The following is a 15,837-nucleotide window of genomic DNA, read 5'->3' as shown; positions in this document are numbered from 1 at the left end:
AAGTTAATAAATATTCTTCATTGATTGATTCTGACAAGACTGGACTACTGATCCATGGTTTGCACACCTTTCCTTACAGTCTCCCAAATTGGAAATATACACCACTAAGTACCGGTGTTCCAAGTTACCCTTCTGGGGTTTGGGACACCCTCGCATTTAATAACAGGGATCTTAACAACTGCATTGAGGGCTTTGCTTCCACCACCCTTCCAGTGAATCCCAGCCCCTCAGTATCTCAGGTTGAAAAGAAAATAATTTCTCAACACTCCCTTAATCGTTCTACCAATCTCTCTGAATCTGAATGCACCAGATTTGGGCGGCTGCGAGTTACTGATTGATCAAAGTTGGGCTGTCCCTCCCCCTCTCTCTGTCTCGATAGTGTTTGCCTGCTGAGAGAGATCAGCTTCTGCTGCACACAGAGGAAAGGCTGCGATGGAACTGAAGGGGAAAGTTGCGCTGGTGACCGGCGGTGCTCAAGGGATTGGGAAAGCGATTAGTGAAATATTGTTGAAGAATGGGGCCAAGGTAACTCTTTACTTTTCCTGTCTGAAGTGTCTTAGGATGTTGTTCTTATTGTGTGACCGGGGTGAGTGCACACGCAGTATGTTTAGAAATAAATATTTCTGATTATCTGAGTTTTGTTTTTCTCTGGGAGCTGTAGTGGAGTGTGAAACTGAATTTGATTCTGGTTTGGAAATTAACTGAATCCCAGGGAAATGGAAAATCAACCAGACCTCACAGGCCGAGCAAATACTGTGGTAGAGAGTTCAGAGAAGGTTTACTGAACTGATACGTAGCATGGGCGAGTTGTTTTACGAGGAAATGTTGGAGCGGTTAGGTTTGTATCCACTAGAGTCATTAAGAGGAAGAGGCAACTTGACTGTAATCTTTAAGACCCCGAGGGGCATTGATATGTGGAAAATCTTTCCTCTTGTTGGAGAATCTAGAATTAGGGTCACAGTTTAAAAATGAAGGGGTAGCTCATTTCAGGTGGCAATGAGGAGAGTTTGTTTTAGAACCACAAAATCCCTCCAGTGCAGAACAAGAGCATTCGGCCCATCGAGTCAGCACTGACCTTCTGAAAGAGCACCCTACTTACACCACTCCCGCCGTACCACCTAAGCTTTGGACACTAAGGCATGGCCAATCCACATAACCTGCACATCTTGGACTGTGGGAGAAAAATAGAGCAACTGTAGGAAACTAACACAGACATGGGAGAGCGTGCAAACTCCACATAGAAATTCACCCCAGGCCGGAACAGAAGCCCAGTTCCTGGCACTGTGAGGCAGCAGTGCAAACCACTGTGCCACCCTGCTACCCTTCGAGCGTCGTGAGTCTGGAACTCTCTCACTTCCTCAAAAAGCAGTGTGAGCTGAGTCCTTGAATATTTTTAAGGCTGAGCTAGATAGATTTTTGATTAAGAAAGGGGTGACAGGTTATCGGAGACAGGCTGGAATGTGGGGTTGAGGTTTCAGTCAGATCAGCCACGATCTTTTGAATGATGGAGCAGACACAAGGGGTGTGTGAGTCCTCTACTCCTGCTCTTAATTCAAATGTTCATGTGTAAACTTTCAATTTGAACCAATCAACTATAATGTGAGAGAATAGCAATGAATTAATGTAAAAAACTGAAGCCAGTTTGATAATTTATCCTATAATTAAACCAGTGTTCAATTGTTTAATGGAATCGAGGTGATAATGTTAAAATGAAATAATACTGATAGTAACTTTAAAGGCTATTTTTCTATAATTTAAAATCTGAAATATATTGATAATCACAGGTAATAATAACCCACCTCCTGTAATAGTGGGTACCTTCCTGATATAGGGAAATTAGCTAGTACCTGAGCTGACTGCGGACAGCCTGGCTGATGATGTTATGCTGCTTCTTGTAGCATAAGCTGCTTCCTTGATGTATGCTTTGACAAAGGAAGCTCCAGACTATGAAATGGGTTCAAGTTGTTTATTGAACTATTAGTAGTCCTTAAATGAGTTTGACTCTCTGCTAATCTAGCTGCAGTAACTCAGTCTATCTTTACCAGCCTGCTCTAAGCCATGTGCTGGGTGTGATACTGCTGATCAGCCCTGATGTACTCTCTAGATATCTGCCTGTGGAAAGAGGCAGAGCATGTGTGCCCTGTCCTTTTGTATGGGGTGTGAAGTGCCCCCTTGTGGTAATGCCACCTCTGGGTGCTCTGATTACCCATTGGTTGTGTCCTGTTGTAATGAGCCATTGGCTGTATGTCTGCATGTCATGACATCTCTGGTGCCCCCTCTAGTGGTTACCTAGTTGTGTATTTACATTAACCCTTTGTGTAGATACAGTGATGCATATCACCACAGCTGACTCTCTGGATGCTTTGTTTTATGTGGCCTCCAGAAGATTGAGGGAAGTTCCAGAACCGCCCCCCCCCCCCCCCCCCCCCCCCCCCCCCACCCAGCCATTACGGGAGGGGTGGCGATCCCAGTTTGTCCATTTTGTCCCATTTGCTTCTGACAGGAGCTTCCAACCTCATTTAAGACGGTCCAGTTTCACCTCTGAAATATCACTTAACCATGTCTCTGCCTCAGCTTTCTGCTACTGAAACCCTCATCCATCCCTTCATTACCTCTAAATCGGACAATTCTAACACACTCATGGTTGGACACTCATGTCCTATCCTGCGTAAACCTGCGGCCATCCAAACTTTGCGACCTGTGTCTTAATTCATGGTTTTTCAAACTCAGGGTCATGACCCACGAGACCAGCTTTTCAGAATGGCCATGGGAAGTCCCCGGTGGGCTGTGATGTTCGAGCAGGCGGGGCAGCGTGAGGCTGGGCAGTGTCCGGGGGCAGGGCCGGCTCAAGGCACTGGCAACTCGGGCTGTTGCCCGGGGCGCCATGTGCTCGGGGGCGCCAGACTCGGGTCCCGCGCATACGCAGTTGGTCCGGTGCCAACCAGCGCATGCGCGGTGGCCGCCAGCACCCAGGGCGGCCCCCCGGCTCGGTCCACCCCCACCCGCTCGGTCCCCCCCCCGCCCCCCTTGGGTCCGCCCCCCTCGGGTCCGCCCCCCCGCCCCGCCCTCGGGTCCGCCCGCCCCCCGCGTCCGCCCGCCCCCCGCGTCCGTCCGCGCCCCCGCGTGTTCGCCCCCCCGCCCCCCTCGGGTCCGCCCCTCCTCGGCCCCGCCCCCCCGCCCCCCTCGGGCCCGCCCCTCCTCGGCCCCGCCCCCCCTCGGGTCCGCCCCTCCTCGGCCACCCCACACCGCCCCCCCCACACCGCCCCCCCTCCTCGCCCCGCCCCCCCCCTCGGCCTCGGCCCCGCCCCCCCCTCGGCCTCGCCCCCCCCCTCGGCCCCGCCCCCCCCTCGGCCTCGCCCCCCCCCGACCCCCCCCCGCCCCCCCCCCCCCCCCGCCCCCCCGGCCCCCCCCCCGGCCCCGCCCCCCCCGGCCCCGACCCCCCAAGGGCGCCGAAGTTCAGCTTGCCCGGGGCGCCAGCAACCCTAGAGCCGGCGCTGTCCGGGGGGAGGGGTGGGGGGGGGGGGGTGGGTAATGGGTGGCCAGGTGGGCACACGATGCGAACGGGGCTGGCTCTAGCTTGGAGCTCCGCTTCGGTGCTCGCCGTCTGAGAGCTGCGCGGCTCGTCCTCGGACCCACTGACTGACCCGAGCTGCCCTCGGACACTGACTGACCCGAATTGCCCTCGGACCCACTGACTGACCCGAGCTGCCCTCGGACACTGACTGACCCGAGCTGCCCTCGGACACTGACTGACCCGAGCTGCCCTCGGACACACTGACTGACCCGAGCTGCCCTCGGACACTGACAGACCCGAGCTTCCCTCGGACACACTGACTGACCCGAGCTGCCCTCGGGCACTGACTGACCCGAGCTGCCCTCGGACACTGACTGACCCGAGCTGCCCTCGGACACTGACTGACCCGAGCTGCCCTCGGACACACTGACTGACCCGAGCTGCCCTCGGACACACTGACTGACCCGAGCTGCCCTCGGACACACTGACTGACCCGAGCTGCCCTCGGGCACTGACTGACCCGAGCTGCCCTCGGACACTGACTGACCCGAGCTGCCCTCGGACACTGACTGACCCGAGCTGCCCTCGGACACACTGACTGACCCGAGCTGCCCTCGGACACACTGACTGACCCGAGCTGCCCTCGGACACACTGACTGACCCGAGCTGCCCTCGGACACTGACTGACCCGAGCTGCCCTCGGACACACTGACTGACCCGAGCTGCCCTCGGACACACTGACTGACCCGAGCTTCCCTCGGACACACTGACTGACCGAGCTGCCCTCGGACACTGACTGACCCGAGCTGCCCTCGGGCACTGGACTGACCCGAGGCTGCCCTCGGGCACTGACTGACCCGAGCTTCCCTCGGACACACTGACTGACCCGAGCTGCCCTCGGGCACTGACTGACCCGAGCTGCCCTCGGACACTGACTGACCCGAGCTGCCCTCGGACACGGCTGACCCGAGCTGCCCTCGGACACTGACTGACCCGAGCTGCCCTCGGACACACTGACTGACCCGAGCTGCCCTCGGACACACTGACTGACCCGAGCTGCCCTCGGAGACACTGACTGACCGAGCTGCCCTCGGACACTGACTGACCCGAGCTGCCCTCGGACACACTAACTGACCCGAGCTGCCCTCGGACACACTGACTGACCCCGAGCTTCCCTCGGACACACTGACTGACCCGAGCTGCCCTCGGACACACTGACTGACCCGAGCTGCCCTCGGACACACTGACTGACCGAGCTGCCCTCGGACACTGACTGACCCGAGCTGCCCTCGGACACTGACTGACCCGAGCTGCCCTCGGACACACTGACTGACCCGAGCTGCCCTCGGACACACTGACTGACCCGAGCTGCCCTCGGACACACTGACTGACCCGAGCTGCCCTCGGACACTGACTGACCCGAGCTGCCCTCGGACCCACTGACTGACCCGAGCTGCCCTCGGGCACTGACTGACCCGAGCTGCCCTCGGACACACTGACTGACCCGAGCTGCCCCTCGGACACTGACTGACCCGAGCTGCCCTCGGACACACTGACTGACCCGAGCTGCCCTCGGACACACTGACTGACCCGAGCTGCCCTCGGACACTGACTGACCCGAGCTGCCCTCGGACACTGACTGACCAGAGCTGCCCTCGGACACAGACTGACCCGAGCTGACCGCTGAAACTGACTGACCTGAGCTGCCCTCGGACACTGACTGACCCGAGCTGCCCTCGGACACACTGACTGACCCGAGCTGCCCTCGGACACTGACTGACCCGAGCTGCCCTCGGACACACTGACTGATCCGAGCTGCCCTCGGACACACTGACTGACCCGAGCTGCCCTCGGACACACTGACTGACCCGAGCTGCCCTCGGACACACTGACTGACCCGAGCTCCCCTCGGACACACTGACTGACCCGAGCTGCCCTCGGACTCTGAAGTGAGATTGGCCACTTCTCTTATTTCAGATTTCCAGCAAATTCTGCTTTTGAATACTCTGGGTGAATGTTTGTTTTGAACTCCTTTAGGTGAGTCTGTTGGATGCAAATATACCAGTTGGTGAAGCCACAAAAGTCGCCTTTGAACAGGTCTATGGAGCTGACAACATTTTATTCCTTCCCTGTGATGTGACGTCAGAAAATCAGCTCAAAGGTACAGATTCAAACATTTAATTTAAAAAAAGATCTTTTTATTGGCGTTTTCAAAATTTTATTCGTTGCCATTTGTTTTCGTTTATTGCAGAGTACTGTAGAAGAGTTTTTTGTTAAGTTTCTCTATTTACTGTACATTGCCACCTCACTCACATTCAAAGTATCATCTTGCTACATTGACATAGTGTATATATGTGTTTGTGGAAGGAGCTGCGCTTCAAAACCTAGTGATTCCAAGCAAGCTGTTGGATTTTAACCTGGTGTTGTTAGACTTCTTATTATGACATTGTGAGTTACTCTAAATAAAGTGGTTGGTGTTGGAACACCTCTTTCCAAAATGCCGCAGACCTGGTCAATCAACTCCATTCACCATCTTTTCCAGATTCTTTCCGCAAGACACTTGCAAAATTTCAGAGATTGGACATCGTTTGTAACAATGCGGGGATCTTTGATGAGGAGAACTGGGAGAAATGTCTCAGTTTAAATCTGGTACGTGTTACTCGTCTATCAATTAAGCTGAATTCTATGTAAATAGTGGGCATATTGGGCAGGATTCTCCCGCAATCGGCGGTATGGCCCAGCGCTGGTGCCAAGAACGGCGCAAATCACTCGGGCGTCGGGCCACCTGGAAGTCCGCTCATCCGGGGGCTAAGCTGGAGCCGGAGCGGTTGGCGCCACGCCAACCGGCTCTGAACGGTTGCCGTCGTCGCGCTCATGCGCAGAAGCGCCAGCGTGGGAACCACAGGGCCATGGCGGAGCCCTACAGAAGCTGGCGCAGAGGGCAAGAGTGCCCCCACGGCACAGGCCCGCCCATAGTCAGATCTCCCCGCTCTCCCCCTCCTCCCCCCAAGGACCCTGCTAGACGGCTGACAAGCCAGGTCCCGCCGTGAGTGTAATAAAAGACATGCCAACCTTCAGCACTGATCTACCTTACCTCTGATTAGGAGGGCAAATGGAATGTTGGCATTTATCGAAAGGGGAATGGAATATAGTAGTAGGGGAAGTCTTACTGCAGCTGTTCAGGGTATTAGTGAGACCGCATCTGGAGTACTGTGTACAGATTTGACAATTTGAGTTAGAAGCAGCACAGAGAAAGGTCACCTGACTCATTCCTCCGATGAAAGCCTGATCTTATGAAGAATGATTGAACAGGCTAGATCTTCACCATATCCTCAGAGCACAATTATGCCATTCAGCCCATTGAGTCAGCTCCGCCATTCAATCATGGCTGATATCTTTCCCGTCCCCATTCCCCTGCCTTCTCCCCATAACCCCTGATTCCCTTATAGAACCTATCTATTTCTGTCTGAAAGACACTGTGATTTGGCCTCCACAGCCTTCTGCAGCAAAGAGTTCCACAGATTCCCCATTGTCTGGCTGAAGAAATACTTCCGAATCCAGTTTTCTTTAAAAAACATTTTTATTGTGCTTTTGAACAGAGTATATTTACAGTTATGTACACAGAATGAAACATAACAAAACAAACTGGTACAATATTGTACACCAGCTCCAAACAGCAACTCTGTATAGTTAGAAGTATTACGTTCAACAAATAGGTAGACACATGTTTGCGGAGGTGTGGGGTGGAAACTGGGGAGGTACATATACATTTGGGTGTCGGAGAAACAATTACATTTCGAGTCCGATGACTCTTTGTCAAAGCTGCATTGAGGAAAGAGTCATCGGACTCGAAACGTTAGCTCTTTTCTCTCCTACAGATGCTACCAGACCTGCTGAGATTTTCCAGCATTTTCTCTTTGGTTTCAGATTCCAGCATCCGCAGTAATTTGTTTTTCTTAAGTCAGGGTAAGAGCAGAACATGTGGGCGTGGTTGGCTGGGCCTCCTTGGCACCGCTCACAACTGTCCTCCACCTCCGGGAAGAACCTACACATTCGGGTTCTTGTTAAGTGGGCTCTATGTACCACTTTTAGTGTGTCAGGCTGAGCCTTGTGCACGTGGTGGTGGAGTTGACCCGATGCAGTGCTTAGCTCCAGAGTCCCCACCCTATCTCAATCCCCAGGTCTTCCTCCCATTTCGTTCCTGTTGCATCCAGTACGGTGTTGGCCTGGCGAGCTGGAATTTCTCCGTCAGTTCGTCCAGTGTTGCGATCCTGTCGTCCCTGTGTAGGTTCCTGACTGTCAGCGCACCACTCGCTCACTAGCCTCATTAAACACTTTTACCAGCAAGGGCCCCAGCACTCCTGAAAACCTTTTATAAATCTCCACTGGGTATCCATCCGGCCCCGGGTCCTTGCCCGACTGCGTCGCCTCCAGCTCTTCCACCACTTCAAACAGCCAATTTAGGCGCATAGGCCCTCCACCAGGTTTTACTCCACCCTCAGAACCTCCAGTCCCTTTAAAAACCACCTCATCCCCTTACCATGGCTGGGGGCTCCGACCCGTATATCCCCTGTAAAAGTCTCTAAACATCCCGTTCACTCCCACCTGGTCCAGAATTGAATTCCCCCTCTGTCCTTCACTTTCCCAATCTCCCTCGCCACTTCCCATTTCTCTAACTGGTGTGCTAGCATCCTGCTAGCCTTCTCCCCATATTCATACACCACCCTTCTCTCCTTCCTCAACTACCCCACCGCCTTCCCTGTGGATATCAGCCCAAACTCCATCTGCAGCTTCTGCTGCTCCTTCAGCAACCCTCATTTATGGGCCCTCAGTACACCCCAGCAGTGAGCACTGTCGATTTGTGCTTCAGTAGCGAGGCCCTGAGAAAAGCTGTTGTAGTACAACTACAACATTGGCATCAATGGAACAATGTGGAAAATGACCGAGGTATGTCCACTCCTCAAACTGCAGGACAAATCACATCTGGTCAATCATCCCATCGGTCTAATTTCAATGATCAGCAAAGTGATGGAAGTTGTCATTAAGTGACAATTATTCAGCAATAACCTGCTCACAATTGCTCAATGTGTGTTCTCCCACGGCCACTTGGCTCCAGATCTCATTACAGCCATGGTCTAAACATGGACAATAGAGCTGAATTCCAGAAAACAGTTGAGAGTGACTGCAGTGAGATCATGGCTGCAGCATGGCATCAAGGACCCCAGCTAAGTTGCAATACACTGGAATCAGAGGGAAAACATATAACCGGTGGGAGTCGGTCCCAGCACAAAGGAAGATTCTTGTTGTTATTGGAGGCCAATTGTCTGAGCCCCGAACATTGCTGCAGGGGTTCATCAGGTTAGGGTCTTGGGCCCAACCAGCTTGACCTTCTTCGTAAGTGACCTTTCTTCCATCATAAGGTCAGAAGTGTGGGATGCTCACTGATGTGCACAGTGTTGTGTATCATTTGCAGCTCCTCAGATACAACACATTTCATATCCATGCGAAACACGACTTAGACAGCACGCAGGCTTGGGCTGTTAAGTGGCAAATAAAAATGCACACTACACAAGTGCGAGGCAATGACCATCTCCAACCGTGTCCTCATGATGGTCAATGACATGACCATCACTGAAGTCAAACTGTCAATACATTGCGGGTTACCATTGACTAGAAACTGAACTGGACCGACCGTATAAATACTGCAGCCACAACAATTGAGAAGAGTTTCGGAATTTTATTGAGCATAACTCATCTCCTGACTCCCCAAACCAGTCAACCATGTACAAGGTACAAGTCAGGGGCGGGATTCTCCCCTACCCGGCGGGACGGGGGTCCCGGCGTAGGGGAGTGGCGCCAACCACTCCGGGGTCGGGCCTCCCCAAAGGTGCGGTATTCTCCGCACCTTTTGGGGGCTAGCCCCGCGCTGGAGCGGTTGGCACCACGCCGACTGGCGCACAAACCGGCGCCAGCGGCCTTTCAGACCCGCCGCCCGGCAGCGGGCTAGCCGAAAGACTTTTGTCGATTCACGCATGCGCAGGCGGTGACGTCGGCGGCCAGCTGCCGCTGACGTTACCACCGGCACATACGCGCTGTGGGTTTCTCTTCCTCTTCCGCCATGGCGGAGGCCGTGGCGGCGGCGGAGGAGACAGAGTGCCCCCAGGGCACTGGCTCGTTTCTGATCGGGGGGCCCCGAGCGCGGGCCTGGCCACCGTGGGGCACCCCCCCGGGGTCCGATCGGCCCGCGCCCCCCCAGGACACCGGGGGCCCGGTTGCGCCGCCGATTCCGCCGCCACCAGAGGTGGTTCAAACCTCGGCGGCGGGAGAGGCCTCCCAGTGGCGGGACTTCGGCCCATCACGGGCCGGAGAATCGCCGCAGGGGCCTCGCCTATCGGAGTGGCGTGATTCCTGCCCCCACCACTTCCCGGGTAGCGGAGAATCTCTGGCCACGGCGGGGGCGGGATTTTCAGCGGCCCCAGGCGATTCTCCGACCCTGCTGGGGGTCGGAGAATTTCGCCCCAGGAGTGTGATGGAATACTGGATAAAAGCAAATTACTGCGGATGCTGGAATCTGAAACAAAAGGGAAAATGCTGGAAAATCTCAGCAAGTCTGGCAGCATCTGTCGGGAGAGAAAAGAGCTAACGTTCGAGTCCGATGACTCTTTGTCAAAGCTAACCGACAGAGTGGGAAATATTTATACTGTGGAGTAGGAATGAAAGATGAGTCATAGCCACACAAACCAAGGGAAAACTTGGTGCTAATTGCCAGTGGGCAAGTTCCAGGGCAGTGGTGTTGCTACTGGGAGAAATGGGGTAGCGGGGATTGGGACTGGTGGGAGGGTCTGGGATGGGCTACGTAAGGGTACAAAGCTGAGAACAGCACGCTCAGCCTCAGAGAGGGGAAGGTCAGAGGCTATGGTGAACACCAGTCCCAATCCCTCGTACCCTATTTCTCCCAGTATCAAACACCACTGCCCATCCCAGGCCTCCACCAGTCCCAATCCCTCGTACCCTATTTCTCCCAGCCCTTATCGCAGTGTTCACCATTCCCTCCAACTTCCCCTCTCTGGGCTGAGTGTGCTGTTCTCAGCAAAGGACTCAGCTTTGTACCCTTACGTCCCCACCTCAATGAATTCCGGGCTCGACATGAGTTGAACACTTCTTTCGCCGCCTTCGTCTCTGTGCCCACTTCTTTGGGCAAGAATCCTCCCCCCGTTCCACAGATCCTTTCATGTGCCTCCAACATTCTGCCTCCAAGTGGACCCCGCCGCCGGGACAATTACCTGCCCTTGATCTTTTCATTCAGAACTGTCGACGGGACATTGGCAGGCTTAATTTTTCTGCCCCCCTCACCCATTCCAACCTCTCTCCTTCCGAACTTTCTGCTCTTCACTCTGTCAGGTCTAACCCCGACTTTGTCATCAAACCTGCCGACAAAGGGGGTGCTGTTGTCGTCTGGTGAACTGACCTCTACCTCGCAGAGGCTGAGTGCCAACTCTCAGATACTTCCTCTTACTTCCCCCTGGACCATGACCAGACCACTGAACATCAAACCATTATCTCCAACACCGTTAGTGACCTAATTTCCTCCGGATGCCTTCCGCCTACGGCTTCCAACCTCATAGTCCCCCAACCACGGACAGCCCCGCTTTTATCTACTTCCCAAAATCCACAAAATGGACTGTCCTGGCAGGCTCATTGTGTCAGCATGCCTCCTGCCCACCGAACTTATTTCCTCTTATCTGGACTCCATCCTCACTCCTCTGGTCCATTCCTTCCCCACGTACATCCGGGATTCCTCTGAAGGCCCTGCGTCATATTGACAGCTTCCAGTTCGTGGGGCCCTAACCGCATTCTATTCACCATGGATGTGCAATCCCTCTACACCTCAATCCCACACCAGGGTGGCCTGAGAGCCCTTCACTTCTTTCTCGAAAAGAGACCCGGACAATTCCCATCCACCAACACTCTTCTCCGCCTGGCTGAACTCGTTCTATCTTTCAACAACTTCTCCTTTAACTCATCTCACTTTCTCCAAATCAAAGGCGTAGCAATGGGTACCCGCATGGGTCCTAGCTATGCTTGTCTTTTTATGGGGTATGTGGAACATTCCTTGCTCCAGGCCTACCTGGGTCCCCTCCACAACTCCTTTACCGATACATTGATGACTATTTTGGTGCCAGCGTCATACTCTCCGCCCGGACCTGGAAAAATTCATCAACTTCGCTTCAAGTTTTCACCCCTCCATCACTTTCACCTGGACAATCTCAGACACTTCCCTTCCTTTCCTTGATCTTTCTGTCTCCATTTCTGGCAATAGACTATCCACTAATATCCACCACAGCCCACTGACTCCCACAGCTATCTGGACTACAGCTCTTCACACCCAACACCCTGTAAGGACTCCACCCCTTTCCCTCAACTCCTTCGCCTCCGTCGCATTTGTTCCGACGATGCCACTTTCCAAAATGGTGCTTCGAAAATGTGTTCCTTCTTCTTCGACCGTGATTTCCCACCTACAGTTGTGGACAGGGCCCTCAACAGTGTGCGGTCCATCTCCCGCGCCACTACCCTCGCCCCCTCCACTCCCTCCCAGAACAAGGATAGAGTCCCCCTCATTCTCACATTCATCCCACCAGCCTCCGTATACAAAGCATAATCCTCCGCCATTTTCGCCAACTCCAGCGTGATGCCACACCAAGCACATCTTCCCTTCACATCCCTCTGTCAGCATTCCGCAGAGAACCGTTTCCTCGGAGACAATCTAGTCCACTTCCTCCACCATACCCAGTACCTCTCCCATCACCCGTGGCACCTTCCCATGCAATCGCAGAAGGTGTAACACCTGCCCCTTTACCTTCTTCATGCTTGACATCCCAGGCCCAAAAACACTCATTCCAGGTTAAGCAGCGTTTCATTTGCACCCCTTTCAATCTGGTCTATTGCATTCGCTGCTCCCAAACGCAGACTGGGTGATCGCTTTGCTGAGCATCTTCGGTCTGTGCGCATTCAGGATCCTGACCTTCCTTGTGCTTGCCATTTTAACAAAAGACCCTGCTCCATGCCCACATGTCTGTTCTTGGCCTGCTGCAATGTTCCAGTGAAGCTCAACGCAAACTGGAGGAACAACATCTCCTCTTCCGGTCAGGCAAGCTACACCTGAACATCGAATTCAACAACGTAAATGATCAGCCCCACCTCGACCCATTTGTTTTCATTTCATTTTAAACTGTCTTTTACCATTTCTTTCTTTCCTGCAACCTTTCTCCTCTTTGCTTCCCCCTCCCCATCCCCCCATACCTACATGGCATCGCTGACTTTGTCTATATAATGTTCTGGATCATACCTCTCCAGTCCCTGAAGGAGCTGCGCTCCGAAAGCTCGTGTTGAAACAAACCTGTTGGACTTTAACCTGGTGTTGTTAGACTCTTACTGTGCCCATACCTACAGGTTCATCCTCTGATGTTAGTTCCGGCTGTTTGACCGTTCACATCTTTTGGGTCCTCTCTGGGGACTGCCATTAGCACTCTTTCCCCTTGGTTCTGTGGCAATTAGCACCAAGTTTCCCTGGGTTCTGTGGCTATGACTCACTTTCATTCTCACTCCACAGTATAAATATTTCCCACTCTCTCTGGTCTGTTAGCTTTGGTAAAGAGTCATTGGACTCGAAACGTTAGCTCTTTTCTCTCCCTACAGATGCTGCCAGACTTGCTGAGATTTTCCAGCATTTTCCCTTTCGTGTGATTGGAATACTGTCCACGTGCCTGCTGAATGCAGCTCCACAACATTCAAGAGCTCATCTGCATTCAGCACAAAACAGCCGGTTTGATTGGCACCATGCACCACCTCAAGTCATTCCCTTCACCATCTGCGCACAGTGGCAGCAGTGTGTACCATCTACAGATACACAACTGGAAGTTACGAAGATTCCTTCGACAGCACCTCCCAAATCCTCGGCCAAGCCATCTAGAAAGACAAAGGCCAGCAGACACATGGGAACACCATCAACTGCAAGTTCCTCTCCCAAGTCACTTGCCATCCTGACTTGGTTATATTTGCCTATTCCTTCCTCTGTCGTGGGTCAAAATCACAGGAACTCCCTCTCTACTAGTGCTCTAACTGACTGCAGTACTTCAGAACAGTGGTTCACCATCACCTTCTTGAGAGCAATTAGGATGGTTAATAAATGCTGACCAACTGGCAAAGCCCACATCCGCTGAAAGAACAAAGGAAAATTGCCAAGCCTTCTACACTGCACACCTTCTAAATCTGTGACCTCTACCACCTAAAAGAGCAAAGGGCAGCAGGCAACGGGACCCACGCAGGCACCACTATTTGCAGCTTTCCCATCAAGTCACATACAATCTTGATTGGAGGCTCTTCATACGTTGTTCACCCAATGGATTGCTTGTGGTTCAAGGAGATGGCTCATCGCCATATAAGAGACAATAAGGGGTGTGTAATTCTATCCCAGTCTGTCCAATTCTCCTAACCTGCTGATCTGCCCAACAACCTGTTGATTAATTCATGAACCAGTCCGCCTATCGGACTACACAATTTGTCCATTTCATTGAACTGTCTGTTTGTTCAACTAACCAGCCTGTCCACCCTCGTAACCAGTTTGTCCATCCCACATATCATCTTCCCATTCCACTGATCTGTCTGTATCCTGCAGATTACAACTCTGTGACTGCCTAAATATACCTGTGCTCTGTGACTGCCTGAATATACATGTGCTCTGTGACTGCCTGAATATACCTGTGCTCTGTGACTGCCTGAATATACCTGTGCTCTGCGACTGCCTGAATGTACCTGTGCTTTGTGACTGCCTGAATATACCTGTGCTCTGCGACTGCCTGAATATACCTGTGCTCTGTGACTGCCTGAATGTACTCTTGCTGGCAAAACTTGCGTGTAGTTTGCTGCCTTCACAGAATCCCTACAGTGCAGAGGAGGCCATTCAGCACTTTGAATCTGCACCGATCCTCCCTACCCCGGCCCATGCCCTGTCCTTGTCACCCTACCTGTCCCTATGGGTAAATTTAGAATGGCCAATCCACCTAACCTGCACATTTGTGGACTGTGGGAGGAAACCGGAGCACCCGGAGGAAGCGCACACAGACATGGGAGAATGTGCGAACTGCACACAGTCAGCCATCCAATGTCAGAATTGAATCTGTGTCCCTGGCGTTCTGAGGCAGCTGTGCTAACCACTGTGCCACAGCGGATATAACTCTCTGTACTTTACTTCGACCTGTGTATGTTTTTACTTTAATGTTTGTCCTGTTTTCTGAATGTGCCTGTTCTCTGGTGATTCCTCTATTTACTGCTTGTATTGCAGGTCAGTGTGATCAAAGGAACCCATCTGGGAATACAGCACATGAGTAAGGAAACTGGAGGTGCAGGGGGAGTGATTGTTAATATCGCCTCCCTGGCAGGTAATCAATACAATAACAATTGCTCATCAATGTGCTTTGTTGTAAATGTTTCATGTGGATGCTGGAAAACATCCACTTAGAACAAACTATTTTTTTTAGGAAAGTAAGTTTTACTTATAATTTACAGCAAGGAAACATATTTATACTCCACACGAGCCTCCACTCACCTGCTTCATCTCACACCATCATCCAATTTATCTAGTTACCTGTTAGTTGTTATTTAGCTTTCCCATTCTGTGTGGGAGCAAGTCGCACATTCAAACCAACCCCTGGGGAAAGAAGTTTTCTGAGTTTCTCATTGGATTAATGAGTGCCTTTCTAATAAATGGCTCCTAGTTTTGGACTCAAATAGAGGCCAAAACAATTATTTCAATCTCCCGTGTCATAACCCTTCATCTATCAAGTTAACTCCTCAGTCTTCTCTTTTCGAGAGATAGGTGTTCCAGCCTCAGACTTGATTCCCAAAATTGAGGCTGACACAGCGAATGCTGCACTGTCAGAGACCATCTTGCTGATGAGATGTTAACCAAGGCCCTGTCCACCTCTCCCATGGAATTGTTTCAAAGAAAAGCAGGGAGGGTATCCTCAGTGTCCTGACCAAAATTATCCATTAATCAATAACACAGAAAGAGTACAGTATCTGGTGTTATATTCCTTTCCTTTTCCTCCAAGATAGCCAATATGTAATGTTGACAAAGATTATAAAAATAAAAGTTTGAATCAAAACAAATTTATTTTACACGACTAAACTAAATGAGGTTCACATACTCTACTGAGTTACAGATACTAAACAATGATACTGAATATGTAATACAGCAATCAATATTCTATTTAACTATTAAACTACACTATGACTTGACCTTGTGCTATATTTCAACATTCAAT

At 52.1% G+C, this 15,837-nt stretch overlaps 1 protein-coding gene across 1 annotated transcript in view; it reads left to right on the top strand.

Moving 5' to 3' along the window:
• Positions 1 to 317: 317 nt before the first annotated feature.
• Positions 318 to 15,837, top strand: part of LOC119965411 (15-hydroxyprostaglandin dehydrogenase [NAD(+)]-like) — a 38,125-nt gene continuing 22,605 nt past the window's right edge. The window contains exons 1-4 of the mRNA XM_038796163.1: positions 318 to 525; positions 5,552 to 5,675; positions 6,057 to 6,163; positions 14,856 to 14,952. Coding sequence (XP_038652091.1) covers positions 433 to 525; positions 5,552 to 5,675; positions 6,057 to 6,163; positions 14,856 to 14,952 — 421 coding nt within the window. The 5' untranslated portion in view covers positions 318 to 432. The remainder of the gene's footprint in view (positions 526 to 5,551; positions 5,676 to 6,056; positions 6,164 to 14,855; positions 14,953 to 15,837) is intronic.

Source organism: Scyliorhinus canicula, chromosome 4 (genome assembly GCF_902713615.1).
Source record: "Scyliorhinus canicula chromosome 4, sScyCan1.1, whole genome shotgun sequence".
In the NCBI taxonomy this organism is placed as follows: Eukaryota; Metazoa; Chordata; class Chondrichthyes; order Carcharhiniformes; family Scyliorhinidae; genus Scyliorhinus; species Scyliorhinus canicula.
This window is presented reverse-complemented; position numbering and strand designations above follow the sequence as displayed.